The sequence below is a fragment of the Osmerus eperlanus genome, chromosome 15 (assembly GCF_963692335.1).
Source record: "Osmerus eperlanus chromosome 15, fOsmEpe2.1, whole genome shotgun sequence".
NCBI classification, from domain to species: Eukaryota; Metazoa; Chordata; class Actinopteri; order Osmeriformes; family Osmeridae; genus Osmerus; species Osmerus eperlanus.
Genome location: NC_085032.1, coordinates 8,764,590 through 8,775,128, shown reverse-complemented (window position 1 = coordinate 8,775,128; position 10,539 = coordinate 8,764,590). Strand labels below are relative to the sequence as shown.

The 10,539-nt window shown below is 41.5% G+C and overlaps 1 protein-coding gene across 2 annotated transcripts; it reads right to left on the bottom strand.

Annotated features, from left to right (window-relative positions):
- Positions 1-1,000: 1,000 nt before the first annotated feature.
- Positions 1,001-7,362, bottom strand: insig1 (insulin induced gene 1). Of its 2 annotated transcripts, none has more exons than XM_062479563.1 (6): positions 7,127-7,360; positions 6,517-6,867; positions 5,208-5,332; positions 4,756-4,922; positions 3,813-3,912; positions 1,001-2,785 (listed from the first exon to the last, which is right to left on the bottom strand). In XM_062479563.1, the coding sequence occupies exons 2-6, from the start codon at positions 6,851-6,853 to the stop codon at positions 2,756-2,758; spliced, it is 759 nt and encodes a 252-aa protein (XP_062335547.1). In that variant the 5' UTR covers positions 6,854-6,867; positions 7,127-7,360; the 3' UTR covers positions 1,001-2,755. The 2 variants fall into 2 exon arrangements, with proteins under 2 accessions (XP_062335547.1, XP_062335546.1); XM_062479562.1 differs by lacking the exon at positions 1,001-2,785 and adding an exon at positions 3,072-3,572 and having other exon boundaries at positions 3,794-3,912; positions 7,127-7,362.
- Positions 7,363-10,539: the final 3,177 nt, after the last annotated feature.

Here is a 10,539-nt window from a genome sequence, read left to right as displayed (position 1 = left end):
CAGTCCCCCACTAGGTAAAAATAGACTGCTCTCCAGAAAGGCGTGTCAGGAGGCAGAATAAGGACAAGCAGGGTGGCACTGGCGGAGGTGTAGTGGCTGTGTGTGTGTGTATGTGTGTGGGGTATGGGGGGTATGATAGTGACCAGCAGGGATGCAGGTTCAGGGAAAGGAAGGGGGTAGGGATGGTTGTTGAAGGGGGGGGGGGGTAGACAGTGGGAGTGAAGGACAGTATAATGGGACTAGAGGCTGACCGAAGGCCTCAAGACAAAGGAGAGTCCCTCTCTATTCATCTCCCTCTCCTGCCAGACACAACAACAACATACAGGCCAGCTATCTTGGGTCCAACAGTGCGGCTATGAGTAATTAAAGGCCTGTTTATTCTCTTATAATTGCAATATAATGAGAGAAAGGTGTCTAAATTCCTAACCCCAAATCTGCCAGATCATGACTAACTAGCGATCTGGCTAGTTATCAAATAGAAATGACCAGGCAGGTTCTTAAATAGCAATATGGGCACATAGCATTACATATTTGTCTCGTAAGTCGTAACAGTTTAATTTTAGTCCTGTGAACCACTGTGCTTATACAACCATGGTTAGGAGGCTAGACTTCCCTCTTCCTCAGCTTACAAGACTCCCCTTTGCATGGGAATCTTCTCCGTTAAACAAACTGCATTTGTCCTATTATCTACGGTATGATGACACATTTCAACTCAAATCTTATCATTTGTACAATACATTTTACACTTTGTAAACTAGTCTTTCTTTTATCTGTTCTTAGACCAGAATGTTTCCCCCAAGATCATTGCACAACACTTAAAATTAGACACAAGAGATTGGATGGTTGATTAAAATGTGTTACTGTTTTCTGAATACCGGTAATCCTGTCCTTGAGAAGACATGAGGGCTTGGGGTTAATACATGTCAAATGTTTCTGTTAAGTTTTCTACAAATCATGCAGGGGCCCATAAGTGGGCTTTAAGGTGAGACACATCCTCACGTGTTTTCAGTTTTTTATTTTCACTTTAAGGTCGTAAAAATAATACACAGTTGAAATATACACACACTTCTTGACACAATGAGACAATAGGTGCTTCACCAGCTTTGATAATATGTTCTCTTGTTTTCTAGCATGTCTGAAATCCTCCAAATCCCAAGACTCAGGTGTTACCCGATCTTAAAGATCATTTGAACAACTAAGTTCTTTAAATATCCGTTTTAATCACTTGGTCATGTATCTAAGATACATAATATTTTACAAACAGTTTGTCACAATGTGGGTTTTTTTGTATTCTCCCTCTAGCGAGAGTAGTCATTGGTGTACAGTCTTGAAAGGCAAGTCATCTGTTGACTTGGTATACAAAAACATTGATGTTATTGCTCATTTCAAATACACACACTGCATTATGGTTCCATGAAACTATCTCTAAACATAGCCAGAAATAATAAATAAGAAAAATAGTCAGCTCTTGTATAGATCGGATTGCACTTTATTCCTCTACAGAACCCCAAACTGGATATCTACGGTAACACCTGTCTGATTATATAGAGAAAGCAATTATACTTGTGAGCAATATATAATTAAATATGTACAGGTAGTAAAACTAAAATGGTATAGTGACAAACGCACTCATTTCTATAATACAAAGGCAATCACAGATTGCAAATCTTTGAGGCTGAAGTAAAAATATCCCATCCTGTCTCTCTCGAAGGACGCATGTTCCCAATCATTATACTTTTAAACATCCCATTCAAAAGTATGATTTTGCTTGAGACTTCTAACAATCACTTGAGGGTGTGCATGTGTGGAGGGGGGGATATTAATCCAAGTAAATAATTAAGTACACTTTTACACCTAATCAACTGTATGCATTTTTTAAATGATAGATTTCACTGCTGTGGGACTAGGATCCATTAGGACCAGATTTTGCTGGAATACAGCAGTAGGACCAATATCTTCAGGGCGTAATATCATTCTGATACATTCAAAACATGGTTCTGTCATCAGTGATGGCATGTGCATTTGGTTTTGGGTCACAGGTGTTGGCTCAATCCATTTCTCATCTCAATAAATAAATACTCATTTTGGTTCGTTACAAATGGGAACATACAAAACTCCAATTCAGGCCTACAGTCTCCATACACAATATATACAAACACTTCCTTGATATTTTTGCTCACCACTCTAACATTTCCCTTTTTATGATTGCTTTAAAATCCAGGCAAAAACAACAAAAAAGCCAACATTGTAGCACCCCTATTTTTCTTACTTTTATCAGTTAAGACCGACACGCATCCACACACACACTCTCGCTCGCTCTCTCTCGCTCTCTCTCGCTCTCTCTCGCTCGCTCTCTCTCGCTCTCTCTCGCTCTCTCTCGCTCTCTCTCTCACCATGCAAAAAAAGAAAAGCTACATGGCTCACTCTCACACTGTAAAACTGAAACCATTCAACGTTTCACTTCAAAAGTTCAAATGACTGGGGAGGGCAGGACAATATCTGCCTGCTATCATAATGTAAGGGTGTAATAGCTAATGCTTTGTAGAGGAGTGGCAGGAGAACATATTTTGGCCACAAGGGGGTCCAGAAGTAATGGCACATCAGAGTTACTTGGAGGTTTTCTGGACAGTGTTTGTTTGTTGCGAAGTAGTCAACAGTATGACGTGGGCTGCTGTTTCTTGTCTTCTCCTCAGAAATCTCTCTTCCTCCTGACCATCTGCATGTTCTTGGCGTTCCACTGTTTAGCTCCACTTCCTCAGTCCATGTGGGACTTCTCACCACCGCCCTGGCCAAGAAAAGGGGATGATCGTGACGTTAGTGAATGACATCCTTAATGCTATACATTGCACTAAGAATTCACACTGAAATGAGAGACAGAGCGAGGGATCGGCCTACAGTTATGGACAGACTATGGAGACAGCTCTCGAAATAGTCCTGTCGGACAATATAGGAGGTCACTTCATCATAGTCCTCTCTGTCCTTTCTGCTGCCATGAACTCATAATAATAATAATAATAATAAGGTTTAAAAAAAAAAATCCAGAATGACCCCCCCCCCGGTCCACTCATGGGTGTGCATTCATAAGAGGAAGTGGGATCTTTCAGTTCCTTTTCTGTCCATGCCTTTGCAGTCAACCACAGTACCAACTCTTCATCATCAGACCGATGAGGAAAGGCTGAAAGACGACAAAGATCTTCTTTAAATGTTTAACTTAAAAGCCACTAGGCCAAGAACTATCCAGGAAATCGCTGATGCTGAACTAAAAGGACAACGACACATTGGTAAAATGTAACCACGTCTTAATCCCTCATACAGAAATTATGAGCTGGGGAGGGAGAAAATATTTATTCAGGGAGAGCAAACAAGGACTTGTGCCAGCATTCCCAACTTCTTCACAAACAATAACAACAACAACAACAACAGGCGACCCTCTGGTCAGCTCAAGTGACTGGCTCGCCAGTATGGGAAAACAACACGCCTAATCTGCTTTCACGCTCTCCTGGAGTCCAAAGGAAAAACTGGTGCGATTCAGACAGGAACTTTAAAAGAGATTGAGGCGTGTTCTGAATGGAGTTTATATTAACACAAGGCAGCTTCAAGTAGAGAAACGAACATGGAGAAGAGAAAAAAGCGGAGACTGTGTTTTGGACTATTAGCCTTGGCTTCCTTGCAAAAAGTCATTTTGATTTCAACCAAAATGTTTAGCACACCCTTATTTTCTCCCTGTAGGACAATTTGATGTACATGAACTCTGAATTGGCACTACTGGCACAAGATGGACTTGTCCCTGAAGTCATGGTTTCAGGTCTTACCATTGCTAGCTGCCGTCCAATGTTACCAACAGTCACTCCCCCAGAGAAGAATATGCATGGGAGCCAGGACCGTACATACAGGAAATCTGGGGATGTGTACCTGCAAGAGAAGAGATCCACCAGCAGGTTGAGTTAGATTGCCTGTTCCAATAGTCTAACATCCTTTCAAATTAGATATACGCAAAGACAACCCCTTACAGAAAGCATGGGAACGTAGGCATTTTAAAAGACTGATCGTTGCTTGTGCGCTCATGTGTGTGTGTCTCTTAATTCCTAAATCCTTCTGCCTCCCTACACTCCTTCAGTCAACATGAGCAGCAGCAGCCTTTTGAACAGTTCTTTGTGAGGCCCTCTCTGGAGCAACAGTGCGCTGCCTCTCGGCAGGATGTTACTGAAGACGTGCCACTCAGGCAGGTACGGGGGCTGATAATTGGGTCCTCAAGACACATGGGACTCGGGATCAGGGGGAAATAATTGCGTTCATTTTCATGTCTCAGCTGTCAGCTCTCCTTGATGCAATCAAGGTGAGAGGAGGTGGTGGGGCTGAGGGAGGCTTATTCACAACGGGATACCTACCTCATCGTCAAGGGTGCGTATCCTCATCTCAGACTGACTCGCTTCTTTACTGGTTGCTTCACAATGATTACCTCAGTATCTATAAACTAACCAAACAGATGTCCCACTTGCTATAGTGCAGCTAGCAGATGATTTAGCACACAGCAGTGTAGTCTAGCATGAAGTAGTGGGCATTCTGTCAGTGTACTCCCACCTTCTCCCTTTGCTGTCCCCCACCCATGTTTCTCTGTTCATTTTATAGTGGGCATCGGTAAATCCTTGTGAACATACAGGGCATACGCGTGTAACATTGACCACACCAGTGGAATATGCTTCAATCGAGGAAGACGAGAACAAAATAAAACAAAGTCTTCTTCTGCTGACTTACTGATAAACACCATTGTAGACCAGCAGCTGGGTGATGACAGTGGCCAGGAAGGCAGTGGTGATGCCCAGGCCAAAGCCGCTCCTCGAGCGGTCAAACGTCCACCACAGGCCCAGGGACAGGGCCGCAAGGGTGAGAGACAGCTGCACGTTATTGGCAAAGTCAAGTTTCTGTGATGACCGTCAGTTAAGGGACATAGATAAGTCTGGTATTGCCGTGGGTTGATCATTTGTTTGTCTAAGAGCTCATAATCACAGACCTGATTTGGGGAACATTACTGACACGTAAAATATCAACCCAACTGTATTTGTAGAGTTCACATGGCCACTAGGTTTGGGCATCCTAAAAAGGATATGCTACATATCAGGATACCTGCTGCTACTTTGTTGTGACCAAACAATGAGTATATGGTATGCACGCTTTCAACATTTCCAATTCGTGGAAGGTAAGGATACAGCACTGGCGTGGTTGATGCCGACAAACACTGCGATGCACCTCATGACGCTGGCCCACTCCCTTTTGAACTTGTGAGGCTCTCCAAGATGGCTGTCTATGCAGGGATACAACAGGCCAACAACAGCTGTGAAAGGAAATGAACATGGCTTTAAAAACATGTTTTAAATGAATGCACAATATTGTTGTGTCATTACTTTGATACCATAACTAATTATTTGCACATGCTGGGCATTCACATTCAATGACTTAAAATAAAAAAAATACAAATATCTTTGAACTATTCTCAGACGTTCATTTCTTAAATAGTTTGCTATTTTGCAGGTTCAACCTTGGTGGATGAGAGCACGACAATGTGGGGGAGGGGTTGGACAATAGTTATTTATTTAATTTCTACCGCACATGACTTCCTTGTTTCTCTTTCTAAGCAGTGGCATGTTTCAGGCAGCAGCCAATCACAAGTTGTGGGGGAAGTGTGTCTGCAGACTGCGTCACAGGCCTGGGAGGTGCAGCGTTGAGCCCCCGAGGGGACACCATAGCACGTGATAGAACAGAACTAATTCTAACCCTATTGTATTTTGCCTTACTACATAAATCCTAAATTAAAGTAGCAACAAAGACTCCCAAGGAATTTCCTCCACAGAAAAACAAATAAATATCTTGTTTACAAAAGTCTGCAGCTAAACCAAAACATCGCAAGTAAAAAACATTTAGACAACCCAAATTAATTCAACGCCTTTGATAAGGAGCAACACTTATGTAATGTTGAATAATTATCTTACAACGTACTTTTAATTATTATTCTTAACCCTTTTTTAAAGACAAAGTTGTGTCCTCTGGGCTGCAGCTCTGTTTGCACTGCATAGCCGCGCTGAGGCAATAGACGCAATCTGCAGCCGGATTGGCCTGTAAAGCTCACCCGTTATGAGAACAGCCATTCAAAGAGCAGCACAGCCCACCATGTCCGGCTGTTTCTATGGAAGCCTATTGGTTGACTATTGAAACACTACTGTACGTTCCCAAACAAAAACACACATCAATATGGCTTGCGAGAACACTTACATAACCGATAACAACAAACATAGACGATTTCCCTAGCTGACTTTTGTTTAGCTAATCAGTATGAAAGTGAATGGCCACAAAGACCACCATATCTGGCAAGCTGCTGGTCGCGCCCATCCCCCTCCCCCGACATTCCATTGACCAAATAAGTAGACAACTTATGATCAACGTCTAACTCATTCATTCTCATGCATACAAAATAACTATAAATGCTTATGGTGATCTGATGTGATGTGTCAAGCTACTTACCAGCCGCTGTGCCACAGCAAGGGGGGATCCACCAGGCAGATGAGAACAAAGTTGTCATCACCTCTTCAGGAAACAACGTGACATTTCTTTGTACTTGCAGCAAGTTCAACACCAATGCAAGAAATACTCCAACGGTGAAAAGGACGAGACCCCGCCGAATCAAGTTTGTTGTTCTGACGTTATGTAGAGACCCGTAGGCATTGCTGAGTACTGACGTTATTATGGACATCATTTCTTCGGCCTTTGATGCGACCCAGTTTGCTCCTGATAAATTCTTGGTAGATTCTAGCCTTGATGCACAGGAGCAGCTCCAACAGTGGTCTTCGAGTCTTGGCATTTGGCACTTTTGAACTGAAAAACATGATATCGGTTAAACTGCATTGTAGATCACCATATCCTGCCACGGCGGCACTCACGTCGAGTTGTGAGCTGTATGGCAACAACGTTAGAAATACATACGATATTCCTAAACACACAACATACAGACGAAGCCGCAATAATAGGCTATATTAAAGTAAAGACAGTTTTATCAGGCATATTTACCACAAACATTTCAACTTGATGATATTGGAGTAGGCTAGATGACAAAAATAATAGAACCATTTGTTACCTTGGTCTTCAGACGTCTTCACTGTCTGATTCAGCGATGGTCGACCCTCCTTATTCGCACCTTCGGAAATGATTATGGTGTGAGCTCTTCTTTGCCCTATAAATCTCACGTTGTTTGGTCACATCATCGTTTGAGTGGTAAGCAAAAAAACCTGCTATTTCGTTCCTGGCCGCAGACCTAATTCCTGACACAAGCTTCCTCTGCAGAAAACAATCACAGCTGTGTCGGGTGAGCTGAGTCAGCCAATAAGAACGAGGCGGGCGATATGACGCGACGCCACCCCACTCCCCTGTGCTCGGGACAGATACACGAGCCTGCCGCCTGCGCTTATGCAGTCATGCTGTCTCGCACGATAGCCTATGCATGAGAGGGTGGAGCACAGCAGAAATGACTCAAGTTAAATAAACTTACAAACCAGTCATATGAATAACTGGAAAAAGCTATTCAGAAGTAGCCAGTATTGCCTTGTTAGAAATGATAAAATACTTATTTGTGTCAAAGACAGGACACTGTAGGCTTTATTTGTGCATATTTTCAGTACTCAGTTTCAGATACACCACATACATGTATAAATACAGTCACTTCCGAAGTACGTAAGGTGAAATAAGTTCAGTAGCACAGATATCCTGTAGGTCATACTATGGAGGGAGTGTAACAAGGGTGTGTTAGTCCACCAGTCCACTACCCCTTTGCTTAGGTCTCCTGGGATAATGTCAACAGCAGAAGGGGTCATTGCCCGAATGCCCTAGTATTTCAAGGACTGATATTACACGGAACAACAGAAAGTATGTTTTGCAACAATTTTCCAACTCACCACTATGATCCAATGTCCATTCAGGACAGACACTTCCCTGTAGGAGACACAAACATGACTGGTTTCCCAGACACAGATTATGTCTAGTTTGGAATGAAGAAACCTATCCCCTGGATGATCTACATTGTAACTAGTTTTAAACTGGACCCTACATGGACTAACATGTTAACATTGTATTAGCTTGGCATCACCAGACCAATTCACAAAAGTGTCTGGAACCTCTAAGTTCCTTTTAAGGGGTGTTATCAAAGGATGCAGACCAAAATGCCTCTGGAAACAACTGGAAAGAATTGAATAGATCCAACCAATCAGACCAAAACATAATCCTTGTTATTACCGAAAATGCCTCAACCGCACTCCTCTGTAGGCCTCTGTCATCATATCAAACCTGCCCTATGTTAGATCAACTGTTGTAATCAACCAAGCACTATTCAGGCCAGATGGAAATCTGTCTGAATGGGAGGGTGACCAGATGTTTCAGCCGGAGCAACAAAAAAACATGAGCTCACAGATTCGTCTCATGTGTTTTGGGGGAGTGGTTTAGAAGGGAGGGGGTGGGGTATTTTGGGTTGGATACTTTTAAAATCAAGTTTGGTGAGACTAACATACCCTGCCTTTAAACATCATGTTGCAAGTGTTGAATGTATTTGGTGCCCTTTTTGAACCTACTTATCTAAAAGATGGTGATTCTCTATTGTCATCATACTGTTTCTGATGAATTCGCTTGCTCTCCACTCATTTTCTATCAACTTTCTTGGCCTAACCATCATCTGCAACCCTTGCTATTGTGTGAATGGCAACATGTAGTCATACACACTTGCAGTATTATTCACATGCATACTCATCACACATACAAATTAAAATTGCCCTATGCTATTTCAATTGAATCAAACTGTCATCACACAGGCAAATTTATGCAAAGTTTCTATGCAAAGCAAAGAAGAATTGATTGGATTATATTTAGTTGTTTAGCCAAGGGATTAACAGCAATCTAAATGTGAGTTCAAAAATATAGGCAGGTTTATTCAACATCGGCTCCAGGCACTTGAAAGTAATACCATGGGTGAACCAACCTTTTCTTGCAAATTGGCAACCAAAATTAAGTGCTGCAACTTGACCTAGAGCGAGTAAGGCACATTAGAAGGCACGTAAATCACATAAGATTTTGTTTCAATTAAGTTAAATTAAAATCGTTTTTGAAGTAATTGTTTTCGCAGCAAATGTCTCAGGGTAAAAACGCATGTTGTTGTGTTTTGTTTTGCTATGGGTACACAGAGTAGAAAGGAGTTAGTCAGGATGCTCATTTGCACTGAGGCGGTGTTGAGGCAATTACATTCTGGTTGCCATCTACATTTTTAGATATAAAAAAACTATAAAAAGTTCCTCTTAGAATTTTTTGGGTTTTGTTTTGCTGAACATTTCGAACAAACTAAACAGCATGATTAGATCCCTATTATTTCCACAAAATAGATTGAATCCCAAATATAAAAATAAATACATTTTAGATTAATGGTTTATTATAAGCAATTACTTTTTTACCCGAGTATTTCTCACAAGACATGTGGCAAGGTCAGATAAAGTGACTCATTTGTGACTGTTTAGACATTTCTGTGGGGTTTTAAGGCATCTGTTTGTGTATTTATATAAAGGCTTGGCAAAATAACTGGGTCAACTTTAGATTTGCTTTGCTTTTGAAAGAAACATAATCACTTTCTGACTGTGTTAATAAGTGCATGGTCAAATAAATATGTCAGAGTTTCATTTCAGGGGAGCCCCTTTACAATTTGTGTACCAAATGAATCAAGCATGAAAGTATTTTGAGGGATTGAAAAGTTTGTATGTGTTATCTCTCTTCACTAAATGCTTGGGGTTATGTTGGGAACAAATACTGCACGTCTTACAGGATAAGAGTTGTGTTCTCTTTCACAAATGGAAATGTTAATATTTCTCCTTCTCCCATCTCTTATCTCCTCAGCGGCACTAAAGCTATGTTTGAGAGACTGTGCACAGACCCATAGCCCCTTTACACACGTTGTAAATGTTTTCAACAGACACATTGTCTTGCAGTTTTGACATGAAGAAAACAACATCTTACCTCATCCTCATTTTCCTCAGGCAATGTGGTTTAAGCAGATAAACAGACAACCTTATATTGTTTTCCAACGGGACGAAGCTCTGAGGCCAGAAAAAGAAGGTGACAAATACAAAGTCATAAAGCTCAACCTGCTGTTTGCCCAACAATGTCATTTTCTCTCCCTGTGGACAAGCTGAGTACGTTTAAACTCCCGTCACAGGCAAGTAGTGCATTTTTGTTTACTCCCAAATGAACACCAGGAAATCCTGGTGTTAGAGGATAAGAGCTTTTAGCAGTTTATGCATGTGTAAGCATGTGAAGTGGAGGACATGGGCTGACAGAATACAACATCATGATCAAATGAGCCAAACAAACTTTAACCAGGTTGGAACTAGAAAATATAGCAATATCACACCACTAGCGAGCAGAAATTGAGTGCAAGGAATTGACATTAACAAATATATTAAAACAAGTAAGTAAGTAAGTAAGACTTTATTTATATAGCACATTTCATACAAGAATTGC